This window comes from Microcaecilia unicolor, chromosome 3 (assembly GCF_901765095.1).
Source record: "Microcaecilia unicolor chromosome 3, aMicUni1.1, whole genome shotgun sequence".
NCBI classification, from domain to species: Eukaryota; Metazoa; Chordata; class Amphibia; order Gymnophiona; family Siphonopidae; genus Microcaecilia; species Microcaecilia unicolor.
The window spans coordinates 219,527,956-219,544,598 of record NC_044033.1 but is presented as its reverse complement, the minus strand read 5'-3'; the positions used below and the strand labels follow the sequence as shown (position 1 = coordinate 219,544,598).

Genomic DNA, 16,643 nt, shown 5'->3' with positions numbered 1-16,643 from the left:
CCCATTTGTGAGCACCAGATCCAGCATCGCTCCCTCCCTCATGGGTTCCGTCACCATCTGTCTGAGCAGAGCACTTTGGAAAGCATTCACAATCTCTCTACTTCTTTCCGATTTTGCAGACGGAACCTTCCAATCTACATCCGGCAGATTGAAATCTCCCATCAACAGAACCTCTTTTTTCTTTCCTAATTTTTGAATATCTGCAATCAGATCTTTATCTAGTTCCTCTAATTGTGTGGGGGGTCTGTAGACAACACCCACGTGGACAGAAGTTCTATCCTCTCTTTTTAAGGTGATCCATATCGCTTCTTCTTTTCCCCAGGTCCCTGTCATTTCAGTCGCCATGATATCATTCCTCACATACAGAGCTACTCCTCCACCTTTTCGACCCTCTCTATCCTTCCTAAATAGATTATAGCCTGGTATGCTTGCATCCCATTCGTGGGAACTGTTGAGCCACGTCTCTGTGATTGCAACAACATCTAAGTCTGCTTCCACCATCAGGGCTTGAAGGTCATGAACTTTATTGCTTAGACTACGAGCATTTGTGGCCATTGCTTTCCACCTATATTTCTTGGTATGTGTTTTAACATTAGTGATTTGGGGGTGTCTTTTCACTTTGGGTACCTTCATGTCTTTTTGTTCCAACTTTATTGCTTTTTCCTCTGTTTCAGTTCTATTTTCAGGAGCATTACAGTGCTGTAATGGAGCAAAAGAATTCTTTAGTGGCAACACTTGTGCGGGTGGATGCTTCTGTGTCACAAGACGAAGTCTGCCTGAGCCTACTGTGAACCATCTGTTCTTATGTGGTTTTATTCTTTGAGGGAGTGGTGAGAAGCTATTTCTCTGTGCAGTCCTAGAAGCTGGTTTAATTGTATCCAATTCTTGCATTACTTTACTGAGCTCTTGTTTAAAACTAGATAGTTGAAGACAGATAGGGCAAGCTTTAAGTCTCCAGATGATTGGCCTTGAAACTAAAGTACCACAATTATTGCAGAGAATAAAAGTCATCCTGATTTCTTGAATTGGGTATGAACAGGTGTACTTAGTTGGGGTTAACAGTCTGTAAGACTGCCTGTGTATGATTAAGTTAATGAGGTTTGGTTTGTCTATAAATGAGTGGAAAACCCTGGAGTGGGTGGGATTATAAGTCCCAAGTGCCAACTAACTACTGTTAAGGCAATTCTCTGGGTGGGACCAGAATTTTCAAATGTTTTAACTTCCAAATTTGCCCTAGAATATAAAAAATAAGCTTTCCTTGTTGTAATATAAGTCCAGATATTCCCAATAATTATATCAGTTTCAACAATGTAAAATGCACTTTAGAGCACCAATACAATACAGCCTCCCTCTCAGAGCTTGGTAGGAAGAGAAAAAGAACGAAAATAAGAGGTTTCACAGGGCAAAATTAATTAAGCACTAAGCATTAAATTAAAGAGAATATCAGGAATCTCACCTTAGCCAGCAAGTTGAGAAGTTTGGAATTTAAAAGGTCCAAATTTGTTATACTTTGGAGGAGTTTGCTTCAGGTACAGAGAGGTCAGCACCTTTCTTCCTCAAAATGTACCACCTGTTCCTCTGATCCCATTCCCACCCACCTTCTTAATGCCATCTCTCCTGCTCTTATTCCTTTTATCTGTCACATTCTCAACCTCTCACTTTCCACTGCGACTGTCCCTGCTGCCTTTAAACATGCTGTGGTCACACCTCTCCTTAAGAAGCCTTCACTCGACCCTACTTGTCCCTCTAATTACCGAACCATCTCCCTCCTCCCTTTTCTCTCCAAATTACTTGAGCGTGCTGTTCACCACCACTGCCTTGATTTTCTCTCCTCATATGCTATTCTTGACCCACTACAATCTGGTTTTCGCCCTCTCCACTCAACCGAAACTGCGCTTACTAAAGTCTCCAATGACCTATTACTGGCTAAATCCAGAGGTCTCTATTCCATCCTCATTCTTCTTGATTTTTCTGCTGCTTTTGACACTGTCGATCACAGCATACTTCTCGATATCCTGTCCTCACTTGGATTCCAGGGCTCTGTCCTTTCCTGGTTCTCTTCCTACCTCTCCCTCCGCACCTTCAGTGTTCATTCTGGTGGATCCTCTTCTACTTCTATCCCTCTGCCTGTCGGCGTACCTCAGGGTTCTGTTCTTGGTCCCCTCCTCTTTTCTATCTACATTTCTTCCCTTGGTTCATTAATCTCATCCCATGGCTTTTCCTACCATCTCTATGCTGATGACTCCCAAATCTACCTTTCTATCCCTGATATCTCACCTTGCATCCAAACCAAAGTTTCAGCTTGCTTGTCTGACATTGCTGTCTGGATGTCTCAAGGCCACTTGAAATTAAATATGACTAAAACCGAGCTTCTCATTTTTCCCCCCAAACCCACCTCCCCACTCCCCCCGTTTTCTATTTCTGTTGATGGCTCTCTCATTCTCCCTGTCTCCTCGGCTCGAACCCTTTGGGTCATCTTTGACTCTTCTCTCTCCTTCTCTGCTCATATCCAGCAGACCGCCAAGACCTGTCGTTTCTTTCTTTACAACATCCGTAAAATCCGCCCCTTTCTTTCCGAGCATTCTACCAAAACCCTCTTCCACACCCTTGTCACCTCTCGTTTAGACTACTGCAATCTGCTTCTTGCTGGCCTCCCACTTAGCAACCTCTCCCCTCTCCAATCGGTTCAAAACTCTGCTGCCCGCCTCGTCTTCCGCCAGGGTCGCTTTACTCATACTACCCCTCTCCTCAAGTCGCTTCACTGGCTCCCTATCCGTTTTCGCATCCTGTTCAAACTTCTTCTACTAACCTGTAAATGTACTCACTCTGCTGCTCCCCAGTATCTCCACACTCGTCCTTCCCTACACCCCTTCTCGTGCACTTCGCTCCATGGATAAATCCTTCTTATCTGTTCCCTTCTCCACTACTGCCAACTCCAGACTTCACACCTTCTGTCTCGCTGCACCCTACGCCTGGAATAAACTTCCTGAGCCCCTACATCTTGCCCCGTCCTTGGCCACCTTTAAATCTAGACTGAAAGCCCACCTCTTTAACATTGCTTTTGACTCGTAACCACTCGCCTCCACCTACCTTCCTCTCCTCCTTCCTGTACACATTAATTGATTTGGACTGTCTTTCTTCTATGTTTGTGCAGCGCTGCGTACGCCTTGTAGCGCTATAGAAATGCTAAATAGTAGTAGTGGCAGTAAAATTAAACGGGCTTACACTTGAGCATTTTATTCTCATCAAGAATGCTTATGGTGCCTAGTCCACCTAAAATTATCCCTCCAATATTCAATTCACTGCCATGAATATCGAGGGATAATTTAACTGGCGATGACCAACATTTTAAAAAATGCTGACCATCAGCACCTGAATATTTGGAGGACTATAATTAATGTGCATTTATTAGCAATCTAACCCACCCGTTTATAACGCTTCTCTAGCGGCTGCTGCGCAGCAATGCTGACACAGCCCATTCCAAGCAGGGCTGCCGAGAGGGGAGACGGGGGGGGGGGCAAAATTTCCCATGCTTCCATGTGGGGGGGCCCGGTGCTGGGGTATCTCTCTCTCTCCTGCTTCTGATGGGACCCAGGTGATCATGTCCCGACAGGAGCAGGAGAGATAAAACTCCGCCACCGGGCCCCCTTGGAGGCTGGACCTCTGCCACCTTGCTTCCCAAGCAGCAGCTTTTCCCCTCAGGCCGCGCATGCTCGGGCAGCCGCAGGGGCAGGCCATATGGCAGAGTGAAGAAGAACAGTGCTGGAGGAAGACCTTTTCTGCTGTTGGGGCCTTGGGATCCCCGCCAGCCAAGGTAGTTGCAGACTGCAGTTGTGGCAGGCGGGTGTGACAAGGCAGTGGTGGAGATCCTAGGGAGTGGCGGCCCTGCCCCAGGCCCGGCTCAGTCTCTCTGCAGTCCTGATTCCAAGTGAATGGGCTGAGTTGGCATTAGCACACTGGCAGCTGCTAGTGCAGCTCTGTAAACAGGGGGGTAAGTGTGAGCATTTAGGAGCCCTTTATAGGGCGGCTGTAAGCTCAACGCGGGCTTACTGATCACTCTTCCAGAACTACCGCTGGCCCAATGCGGCCACTGGCGTTAGTCGAGTGTGTGCCATTTGCGAGGGGAAATACCCTGGAAATGGTTAGCATAGCGGTAACCGGGCAGTGTGTACTGCCAGGTTACTGCTGGAGACCTTACCGCCATCTCAATGGGTGGCAGTTAGAGCTCCCTGCCGCATGGCCACGCAGTAAGATTTATCTCACCCCATGGCCATTTTGGGAGGAGGGGGTTTTTACCAGCTGCGGTAAAAAGGGCCCTGGCGTGTGGGAAAAATGGCCCCCACCGCTACCGCAGGGCCCTTTTTCCCACCATGATTGTGCCTAAACTGTATGCTTGTATTTGATCTGCTACACTAGTATAAATTCCATACACACATCTTGGCACAAAAAGACAGGTACCCCATTGTAGCATTGTGCCACAGAATGCATGCAGCAAAAAGAGATGGATTGAGAAAGGTGATCTCTCTGTGTGGATTTCATTTTGAAATCTCTGTATTTTATCTGCTCCCAGCTGGTACAAAGTCTGCCAATACCTTTGTACCCATTCTTACTTTCACTTTTACTCAGACACGGAAAACAAGAAACTTTTGATATTTATACATTTACATGAAAAGATACATTCTTGGTTTGGGGTTTTTTTGTTTTTGTTTGTTTTCTTTCCTTTTTGCATTTGAAAACTGGTATAGTATGAAGAATAGGAATGGAGAATGGACGTTGTTCAGAAGATCTGCATGATGACTGTAACTTCCAAAAGGACTTCGCTGTAAAGACTGAACACAAGAGGTAGGATTAAAAACTCTGAAACATTCCTCATTCTCTCTCCTAAGCTTCATTGTTTCTGGCGTTTCAGTAGAGTTATAGAGGTGAAAGGTGGTGTACAAGGAATTTGGTTCCCAGAAGCGACTAGCTCTGTGCTGTTTGTGGAATGAGAGAGTGTCCATAGGTTGCGGAGAGGGGAAGAGACCATTTTTCCTCAGAGAACTTCTCACTTTAAAAAAAAAAAAAAAAGTTTCAAAGGCATCTTTATTGAAATAATTGAGAGCAAACTGAGCAGAATAAACAGTAAACAAAATACTGAATCCAAATGGTTCTAAAAGCAAACATATAAAGTATACTGTCTCACTTTTCAGTGAAATCTCTAGTACAGTACTCATGCAGGCACTTTCCTTTATTATGATTAATTTGGATTTTGCTGATACATTTTTTACTAGTAGCTCAAGGTGAGTTGCATTCAGGTATTTCTTCGTGCCTGGAGCAACAGAGGATTAAGTAACTTGCACAAAAATCACAAGGAACAGCAGTGGGATTTGAAAGAGGCCAAGCCTGGTGCTGTAACCACTAGGCCACTCTGTGGTTCCTTTAAATACACGAGGGTCAGCAGGGACGGATTAAGGCATAAAGCAAATTAGGCACCTGCCTAAGGCCTAAACTTTTCAGAGAGGCCTCTCAGATGTGTTAATTTGGTGGCTCCCAAGCCAGATTTTTTTCTCTGGTAAATTAGGTGCTGACAGAAAGAAGAGTGGGAAAAGAGCTAGTACCTGCTTGCAGAAATGCTGTCTACCAGGAGTGGACTGACAGGAATCTGGCAATTCTCTGGCAATGAGTTCCAGAGTTTAATTATTCATTGAGGGCCCCTTTTACAAAGTGAGTTTACCTCTCACTGAAAAGGAAGTACCTCCGGGCTACCACAGCAGGCCAGCAGTAGTTCCCACCCCCAGCACGCCGTCATATCTGGCACTACAAAAATATTTTTATTTTTGTAGTGCCGGTGTGTACCCGGCGGTAATCGGGCAGTGTCGCTTGGCCATTTCCTGAAAAAAAGAAAGATCTACCTTTTAACCGCTGCGGTAAAAGGGGGCCTTGGCGTACGTCAAAAAACACATGCCAAAGCTAGCACAGGCCCCCTTTTGCCGCAGCTTGGTAAGAGGGGGCCTGAGTGAAAAAAATATTTCCTCCTAATACAGGATTATTAATAATGCACATCATAATTTGCACAAAATGGGTATGCACAGAGTAAAATCATTTGAGCCCTACTGCTTTGGCACTAAGACCTACACACAACTCAGTGCTCCTCATTCCTACCATGCAGCACCCCTTACTGTTTCAGCACTGGTATCCACACACCTACATACACCTATACCACCGTACCTCATTCCTGCAATTCAGTAACAATACTTAGATCCTCATAACCACAGCTCTGCCAGAGTACCCCATGTACACCGCATTACTTCCCACTATTCCACATACACAGAGATTTGCCAATGACTTTACCTCACTCCTACCCCACAGTGCTTTTGGCTAGGTCAGTAATAAGATCCCCTTCATACGTACTATCTGTTAATGCACCTCATTCCTACATACAAAACTCTAAAATTGTGACTGGTAAACAGGGGCCTACCAATGTACCTCAGTCACATCCTGTTGGAAAATTCTGCCTGAGCCTGAAGATAATTTGTAGCCAGTGGAACTTCATTTCAATTTGTTTTAGGTTGCATGTTTTTATTATTACAGAGGTTTTGAACATGTATTTTTCCTGTACCACCCTGGCTAAGAGTCCTGTTCCTGCATTTATCCTTTTCTTGATTTCTCATCACCTCCAGATTGCAAATACAGGTAAGAGCTCATTCCAGCATTTACTTCTGCTTTATATATGTGTCACTGGATTTGCATGGGTTTAAAAAAGGTTTGGATAATTTCCTAAAAGAAAAGTCCATAAGCCATTATTAAGTTGGACTTGGGAAAATCCACTGCATATTCTAACATAAGCAACATAAAATCTGTTTTAGTCTTTTTGGGATCTTGCCAGGAACTTGTGACCTGGATTGGCCACTACTGGAACCAGGATACTGGGCTTGATGGACCTTCGGTCTGTCCCAGTATGACAACACTTATGTACTTATAATAGGGTGCTAACAACCAATTATTGGTTTTAATTGGCACCCATTAGAATTTGCATGTGTATCTGGCCGTGCGCTATTCTGTAAGTCAGGGTACTAGGGGGCTCTTTTAGTAAGACATGTAGGTGCCTATGCCCATCTAAAGTGCATCAAATTAGAACTACTGCCCGGCTACCACGTGCCCCAGGCAGTAATTCTATGTTTGACACATGTCTAGAATGCGCGGCAGAAATTATTTTCTATTTTCTACCGTGTGGCACTAACCACGCAGTAATCAGCAGTGTACGCACGCTAATGATTGCCGCCCAGTTAACGCGTGAGACCTTACCACTAAGTCAAACGGGTGGTGGTAAGGTCTGAGGCCCAAAATGGATGCACGCTGGTTTTAATTTTGCTGGACGTCCATTTTCTGCCACTCAAAAGGAGGCGTGGTCATGGGAGGAACATGGACATGTTGGGGATTTTCCAAAACATTACGCACAATGTTATAGACCAATGGGTCTTCATGCCAACTTGGTCATCAGCATTTGCACCAGGTTTCTGCAGGCATAAGTCTACAGTTAGTTGTGATAATCAGTGATAAGCATCAATTTGGGGGGCACCACATTTTGAGCACCATTTATAGAATTTCCGCCTGTCGGGATAAATCCTGGCCCCATCTCAACTCAGCCCTAGCCTACCATGGACTACCTAGATCGTGTCACATTATTAGGTGGTACTGTTGGTTTAAGGGCCACTGAATACATGCTCTGCAGCCAACCAGCTGGATTTAACCAGGTAGGAACCTTCTTACCCGGTTTAAACCTTTTGAAGTAAGTAACCTTTTGAAGATCACCCTGTATCATAAAGAAGTCTTATTAGTCATTTTCTTGATCCAGCTTCAAGGTGTTTGTCGTTAGTACAGACTTTAAAATTTCTCAAAATTTAAACCAGTATTTTCCACCGTAAATTGATGTCCTTCTTTTGATCCCATAATTAGCAGGAACTTTTAAAGTCATCGGCCCCGAGCAACCAGTGATTGCTCTTCTGGGTGAAGATGCCGTGTTATCCTGCCGCCTCTCCCCAGGACTCAGTGCTGAGCACATGCAGGTCAGATGGTTCCGGACTGGCTTTGATTCAATTGTGCACTTGTATGAAAACAGGCTGGACCAGAACAAGCACCAGATCCTAGAATACAAAGGCAGGACGGAGCTGATCATAGATCACATCTCCAGTGGAAACGTGTCACTGAGGATACAGAATATTAGGCCATATGATGATGGAAGATACACATGTTTCTTTCTGTTTGATAACTACTATGACGAAGCAGCCCTGGAGCTAAAAGTGGGAGGTAATGGGATGTTTCATTCTCTTTAGATTGTCAGCCTTTTCTGTTTAGTATAACATTAAGTAATATAATCAGTCTTTATTTCAGAAGGCATGTTGTTATTTATGGACTGTGGATTACCTTTTCCGATTGTAGCTCAAGGCGAGTTAGATTCAGGCACAATCAGGCCGATATTCAAAACCATTTACCGGCTAGGAACAGCATCTGGCTGGTTAAATGGTACCTAACTGGCTATTCGCCAGTATTTAGCTAGACATAGCCGGCTGTCTACCGCTGAATATTTCCAGTTAGCGCTTAGCGGATAGCCAATTATATTGTGCAATATAACCAGCTATCCACTGATTTTCAGCGCATCGTTGGCTAAGTGCAGCAGCCAAATATAGCCACATCAATAGCAGGTCTATCTTTGGCCGCTATGAACTTGGCTCGACACTGACCGCAGGAGGCAGCCCAGCTACCATCAACTGCTTGTCCTGGGATTTGTAGTATGGAATGCTGCTACTCTGAGATTCTGCATGGAATCTTGTCACTCTTTAGGATTCCAGAATCTTGCTATTCTTTGGGGTTCTACATGGGATGCTGCTAAGATTTGGGTTTCTGCCAGGTACTTGTGGCCTGGTTTGGCCACTGTTTGGAAAACAAGATACCGGGCTAGATGGACCATTGGTCTGACCCAGTATGGCTACTCTTATGTTCTTATGTTTATGTTCTTATTTACCTCCCACAGTCTGAATATTGGCATGCGCATTTGCGATGCGCAACAAGCTCAAAAGCATCAATAATTGGAAGCTAACAACCAATTATTGATGTTAATTGGCACCCATTAAAATTTACGCACGTATCTGGCTACACTTTATTCTACAATGTTGGGTGCCTACTTCCCATATTGCATATCTCAAAAGGGGCGTTGGCATGAGAAGGGCATGGGCATCTCAGGGGCATTCCAAAATGTTGTGCACGTCGTCATTGAATACTGGCACAGTGTTCCTAACTTGGGCACCAGCATTTACACCAGGTTTCAGCAGGCGTAAGTCTGGTGCGCAAAGTTAGGGCACAGAAACTGGCGTGGGGCACTATTCAGGGCCGCCAAGAGGGGGGGCAAACTTCCCCGGGCCCGGGCCCGGGCCTCCAAGGGGGGGCCCGGTGCCAGGGTCTCTCTCTCTCCTGCTCCTGATGGGACCCGAGTGATCATGTCCCAACAGGAGCAAGAGAGAGAGAAAACACTGGTGCCGGGCTCCTTTTGAAGGCTGGGGAGGACCCCGAGCTTCCTCCAGCACTGCTCTTCTGCCCATTGCTGAGCAGCTGCTTTTCCTCTCAGGCGTGCATGCATGCCCTGAGTGGAAAAGCATAAAGATAGGACTGAGTTTTTATGCAGTTCGATCTGGCTGCGTAAAAACTGTGTGGTTAAGTGCTGAATGTTGGCACTTAACCACATTAGCGACCCTGCTCCAGATTGCCCAAAAAAATAGTCGGCTTTAGTGGTCTGAGGTGATATTCATTGGCACGAAGAGAAAAACTTTTAAAAAGTGGCATAAATCGGCATTTAGACATTTTGCTTGCCAAAACGTTTAAATTGCCATTTTCAAAACCCATGTTTTAAATGTTTTGCTATGCAGTTTGTCGGCAGTGCATTTAAATAACAAAGGGGGTGTCGGGGGGGGGGGTTGTTGGGGCGGGATTTGGGCATTACTAATATGTGGACGTTTTTCTGCCATAATGGACTAAAACTAAGATGTTCTGAGCTAGACCTATTTTAATAACGACTAAGCCACAAAAAAGTGCCCTAAATGACCAGTTGACCAATGGAGGTCACTGACCTCCTGCCATCCCCAAACAGTACATATTAGCCTCTATGACAGCCTTATATGTGGCCTCTATGACAGCCTCATATGTGATAGCCAGTCCTATTAGAGCAGCCAGCATGTCCCTGGAGCAGTTTCTGGCTACGTTAAATCACTTTGAATACCAACCCCATATTATTTTTGCTAACAGGTAACATGTTAAAGAAAGACCGCATCCCTCTGATTTCTACAGTAATCCATCAAGGGCAGGAAGCAATAGGAAGATCATGTTTTGCATTGTCACTAAAAGAGAAAGGGAATAGGACTTGATATACTACCTTTCTTTGTGTTTTTATTTTGCAACTACATTCAAAGTAGTTTACATAGAGGGGCATAATTGAACGTGAACGCCCATCTCCGTAGGCGTTTATCTCTGAGGACGGGTCCGCGTAGGGGCGGGCCAGACCATATTTTCGAAAAAAATGGGCGCCCATCTTTTGTTTCGATAATACGGTTTGTGCCGGGCAAATGCATCGCATTTGGGTGGATTTGAGCTGGGCGGTATCCGTTTTCAGCGATAATGGAAACCGAAGGCGCCCAGCTCAAAAATGAGCAAATCCAAGGCATTTGGTCATGGGAGGGCCAGGATTCGTAGTGCACTGGTCCCCCTCACATGCCAGGACACCAACCGGGCATCCTAGGGGGCACTTGTAACAATTAAAAAAAAATTAAAATACCTCCCAAGTCCATAGCTCCCTTACCTTGGGTGCTGAGCCTCCCCAAAACCCACTCCCCACAACTCTACACCATTACCATAGCACTTATGGCTGAAGGGGGCACATAGATGTGGGTACAGTGGGTTTTGTGGGTGGTTTGGAAAGCTCCCATTTAGCAGCACAAGTGTAAAAGGTAGGGGGGATGGGCCTGGGTCCACCTGCCTGAAGTCCACTACACCCACTAACAACTGCTCCAGGGACCTGCATACTAATGTGATAGAGCTGGGTATGACATTTGAGGCTGGCATACAGGCTGGAAAAAAAAGTTTTTAAAGTTCTTTTTTTTGGTGGGAGGGGGTTAGTAACCACTGGGGGAGTCAGGGGAGGTCATCCCCGATTCCCTTCGGTGGTCATCTGGGTAGTTGGGGCACTTTGGGGGGACTTGTTTGTGAAAAAAAAGGGTCCAAAAAAAGTGACCCAAATTCTCGCTTCTGGTGCCCTTCTTCAGTCCCGCCTTCACCATGCCTCTGACACGTCCCCGTCAACTTTGTCCGTTCCCACGACAGACTGCAGTTGGAGGCGCCCAAAATTGGCTTTCGATTATACTGATTTGGGCGCCCATGAGAGAAAGGCGCCCATCTCCCGATTTGGGTCAAAATATGGGCGTCTTTCTCTTTCGAAAATAAGCTGTATAGTATATACAGGTACTTATTTGTATCTGGGGCAATGGAGGGTTAAGTGACTTGCCCAGAGTCACAAGAAGCTGCAGTGGGAATTGAACCCAGTTCCCCAGAGTCAAACTCCACTGCACTAACCACTAGGCTATGCCTCCTCTAGAAACATTCCATCTAGAATCTCAAATAATAGCAACATTCCACGTAGAATCTCAAGTAGGGAAATGGGACATGATATATTGCCTTTCTGTGTTTTGTTTTTTTACAACTACATTCAAAGTGGTTTACATCGTATATACAGGTGCTTATTGGAGAGTGAAGTGACTTGCGCAGAGCCTCAAGGAGCTGCAGTGGGAATTAAACCCAGGTTACCAGGATCAAAGTCCACTGCAGTAACCACTAGGCTACTCCTCCACTAGCAACAGTCCATGTGGAATATCAAGTAGGGAAATGGGACTTGACATACTGCCTTTCTGTGGTTTTTGGAACTACATTCAAAGTGGTTTACATAGTGTATTCAGGTACTTATTTGTACCTGGGGAGGGGGGACCAATGGAGGCTTATGTGACTTGCCCAGAGTCACAAGGAGCTGCTGTAGTGAACCCAGTTCCCCAGAATTAAAGTCAGTTACACTAACCACTAGGCTACTCCTCCACTAGCAACATTCGGTGTAGAATCTCAAATAGTAGCAACAGCAACATTCCATTAAGAATCACAAATAGTAGCAACATTCCATCTAGAATCTTGAATAGGGAAATGGGACTTGATATACCACCTTTCTGTGTTTTTTTGCAACTACATTCAAAGCAGTTTACATAGAATATACAGGTACTTATTTGTACCTGAGGCAATCGAGGGTTAAGTGACTTGAACAGAGTCACAAGGAACTGCCGTGGGTATCAATCATTAACAACTAGGAAGCCATCTCTAACTTTCTGACAGATTGTTTTTATTTTCCTTTAGTTGTGGGCACTGCTCCATCCTTCTCCTTGAACGTTTATCAGGACAGTGGAATGAGGGTGGTATGTGAAGCTACGGGATGGTATCCAGAGCCTGAAGTGACTTGGAAACAGGATGATGGACAGAGTCTGACATCATTATCTGAAACAGAAACACAAGAGCACAATGGTCTGTTCAACGTTAAGTCTAACCTAATTCTGATAACAAATCGGTACAGCAAATTTTCCTGTCACATCAGAAACTCCATCCTGAACCAAGAGAGAGAATCAGCTATTTTAATATCAGGTCAGTTACCATCACAGAGAGAAGCTTTGATACAACAACGTGTCAATTAAACCAGTGACCCCTCTTAAAAGTCACATTTAAGAATTTTGGAAATGTTTTTCATCCTTCAAGTTGATTTTTGAAAAACTCACACAGCGAAGATCTCCAAATAATTTATCTGCACTGAGCTAAAAGGTCTTCTGGTACATAACCCTTTATCTGATCCTTTAAGTAGGTTGACTTTTGATGTTTTATCTCTTTTAGAATTCATTATTTATAGTCCGCCCATATCCAGGGTGGAGCACAGGAAAACATACATAAAATAAATATTCCACACAACTGTACAACAATAACATACTGGGCAAACAGAGAGGCAACCAGAACAGTTCCAAATCAGTTTGAATCCAAAGACGCACCCCCCCCCCCCCACCCCCCACCCACACACACACAAAAGCAAAATGCCAAGCAGTCCTCTTCAAGCAGATACATCATATGCCAGACATAACTGTTCCCTCAACTGCATTTAAACACTGGCAACCGTAACTCATTTTTCAGCTGTAACGGCAATTTGTTCCATTCTACTGGACCAATGATAGAGAGATAGTTCTTGTTAATTTCAGTTGTAACCGCAGGCACCACAAGGTCACAACCCATTGATGACCTCAACGGAGGTGTCGATACATATCACTTCATGGCATTCTTCAAATAAAAAGAAAAATCACGATACAACGCACAATGAATCATCACTAACAAATTAAACTTTATGCGATAACTCACAGGCAACCACTTCAGTTGCTTCATATATACTGTTACATGACTTTGACAGACCAAACAAAAGCTTAACTGCTGAGTTTCAAGCAACCTGAAGTGACTAAATACAAGAGGCTGGCGATCTTAACTAGATGACATTACAGTAATCCATGCCACTTAGCACCGTTGCTTCCATGAAATTTTTAAAATCAGTCCAAGGTAAGAATAAATACATAAGTATTGCCATACTGGGACAGACTGAAAATCTATTAAGTCCAGCATCCTGTTTCCAACAGTGGCCAATCCAGGTTACAAGTACCTGGCAAGATCCCCAAACAATACAATATATTTTATGATGCTTATCCTAGAAATAAGCAGTGGATTTTCTCCAAGTCCATTTTAATAATGGCTTATGGACTTTTCTTCAGGAAGCTATCCAAACCTTTTTTTTTAAACCCCGCTAAGCTAATTGCTTTTACTACATTCTCTGGCAACAAACTCCAGAGTTTAATTATACATTGAGTGAAGAAATATTTTCTCCAATTCATTTTAAATTTACCACTTTCTAGGTTTATTGCGTGCCCCCTAGTCCTAGTATATTTGGAAAGAGTAAACAAGCGATTCACGTCTACCCGTTCCATTCCACTCATTATTTTATAGACCTCTATGATGTTGCCCCTCAGCCGTCTTTTCTCCAAGCTGAAGAGCCCTAACCACTTTAGCCTTTCCTCATAGGGAAGTCGTCCCATCCCCTTTATCATTTTCATCATCACCCTTCTCCGTACCTTTAGCTTACTCAACATCCGCAGTTTAACATCAATACTATTCATTAAACCTACATCTTTCCTTAACAGGAAGCTAGCAAAACATTTTTAACAACAGGCACACACTCTCATACGTCCTAGCACTTGTCGCCACCCTTATGGCAGCATTTTGGATTACTTGAGGCTTCTAGTAAAATTTAGCTGACATTCCCTTATATTGTGCACTGTCCATCGCCTCCCCTGCTTGGCAAGAATGCCATGGACAGGTGGGAGTGCCAGGATGCATGTTGTACAGTTTGCATTTCAGGAGCAGGATAGTTCTGTTCTTTGCTCCTATTCTTTGTCCACTCTTCTTTCCCTCCCTTACACCCTATCTTACTCCTCTCCCTCATCTCTGCCTTTCTCACCTCCACTATACAATTACAGTTAGTTCATTTATAACCCGCTAACACCAATTACATAGGACCCCTTTTACTAAGCCGCATAGGCACCTTCGCGCGTCCAATGTGTGCCAAATTGGAGTTACAGCCCGGTTACCGCATGGACCATGCGGTAATTTCAATTTTGACGCGTGTCCGCTACGTGCGTCTGACGTGAGTAGGTCATTACTGCCTAAATTCTTTACCACTTGGTCTATGGCTGGTGGTAAGGTCTTAGACCCAAAATGGACGCGCGTCAATTTTGATTTTGCCGCACGTCCATTTTTTGGAAAAAAAGAGGCCTTTTTTACAGGCGCACCGAAAAATGGATTGGTATGCGTGCCCAAAACCCATGCCTACTACACTACCACAAGCCATTTTTCAACGTGCCTTTGTAAAAGGACCCCGTAGTCCATAGCGGGTTACAGCTAAGATACTAGATGAAAATTAATTTAGGATGTAACAATATTAATCTAAAGTTGATATAAATGTTAGTAGCACAATCATCAATAAACCTCACAAAAACACACCTTCACTAAAATAAGCTGCATATTTATAAAATAAATACATATTTACAAAACAATGTCTTTAAACCCTTCTTAAAAGTATTATATCTAGGGCTATATCTTAATTTAAATGGAAGAGAGTGCCATAAACTAACTGCCTGATATGCGAATAAACAATTTCTTCGAAGTAATCCCCCGAGGACTGGGAAAAGACAAAGAAAATAAACTTTGAGTATAATAATATTGTCCTAATTTTTAATTACATATAAGAGAAATCATATATTGAGGAATCGACCCACATACAATCTTGAATCTAATTTAAACAATACCCTGGTTTCAACGAGAAGCCAACGCAGTTTGACAAAGTATGGTATAAGGCTGTCTGATTTCTTAAGAAAAAAAAAATCAAACGCACATAGCCACATTTTGAATACTTTGGATTTTTCTCTTTGCTGTCCCTATCCTCTTCCTCCAGGTTTTTCAGCAGCAATAAGCTTTATTGGTCCTTCTTTATGAGGAAATTGTAAAATAAAATTACAGAAAGAGGGGCACTCTTTAAATGTGCTAGTCTTTGTCATAAAGCAGTTATTAGATTGATTAATGTTTAAGAGATTTGTCGTCACAAATTTTGATTTAAGGACTTTTCATGGACACAATTTTCACAAGGTGCTACATGGGGAATGATTTTTCCAGCGAAATTTGCTTTACCACATTTAAGAGGGAAGATTGTGATGTATTGAGCTTTCATGTTTCGCCGTGAAAATAGCAGCAGTTGCATTGAAAACGGACTCAGCTGCGGAGACAGCTTATACTGAATCTTCCTTTTTCACCTGATGTACAGCACTGAGATATTTAAAAATAATGTAATAAGCCACTAGAAGCCATTGTTTAGACAGAAACAAGGGTGTTGCACGGTCACATCTCTTTCCAAATACGGAAGTATCTGAACTTGCTGCAGTTAGCGAGCAGAATAAAGGAAAGGATACTGGGGTGCGAAATCAGAAAGGAAAGATCTGCTAGGCAAAGTTCTATATTCAGCCAGCGCAATCAACATTTTGCTGATCGCCGCCAGCATTAAATCCAGAAATTCAATGCCGGGCCATGTCTGGGCGCAAGCATTGTATTTCCGGGGTTTCTGGGAGCCAGCTAATACATAACCGGTTAAGTGAGATATTCAGCGCTTAACTGGCTATGGGTTACCGCATAAAGATAGGATTGACATTTATGTGGTCCTAATTATGCAGTTAACCTGGCCGGTTATCAGTGGATATCAGCACTTCACCAGCCAAGTGCCAACTCCACCCTAGAAGGCCCCCCAAATATCCGGTTCTCAGTTCAACGCTAACCAGCTATTTTCAGCAGCACTAACTAGCAGAGGGGATAGGAGAAGAGGAGGTCATACCAGGGGCGGACTGACCATTCAGGCAACCGGGCTGTGCTCAAGGGCTCAGAGGCTGTAGGGGGGCCCAGAGGCTCTGCCCAGTTGCCAGTGCTGCTGCTATTCTCCCCAGTGCCACTGTGTTTTA

The 16,643-nt window shown here is 44.0% G+C and overlaps 1 protein-coding gene across 1 annotated transcript in view; it reads left to right on the top strand.

Annotated features, from left to right (window-relative positions):
- Positions 1 to 4,671: 4,671 nt before the first annotated feature.
- LOC115466324 (butyrophilin subfamily 1 member A1-like) overlaps positions 4,672 to 16,643 on the top strand; it is a 55,717-nt gene continuing 43,745 nt past the window's right edge. The window contains exons 1-4 of the mRNA XM_030197501.1: positions 4,672 to 4,842; positions 6,548 to 6,672; positions 7,936 to 8,286; positions 12,418 to 12,699. Coding sequence (XP_030053361.1) covers positions 4,760 to 4,842; positions 6,548 to 6,672; positions 7,936 to 8,286; positions 12,418 to 12,699 — 841 coding nt within the window. The 5' untranslated portion in view covers positions 4,672 to 4,759. The remainder of the gene's footprint in view (positions 4,843 to 6,547; positions 6,673 to 7,935; positions 8,287 to 12,417; positions 12,700 to 16,643) is intronic.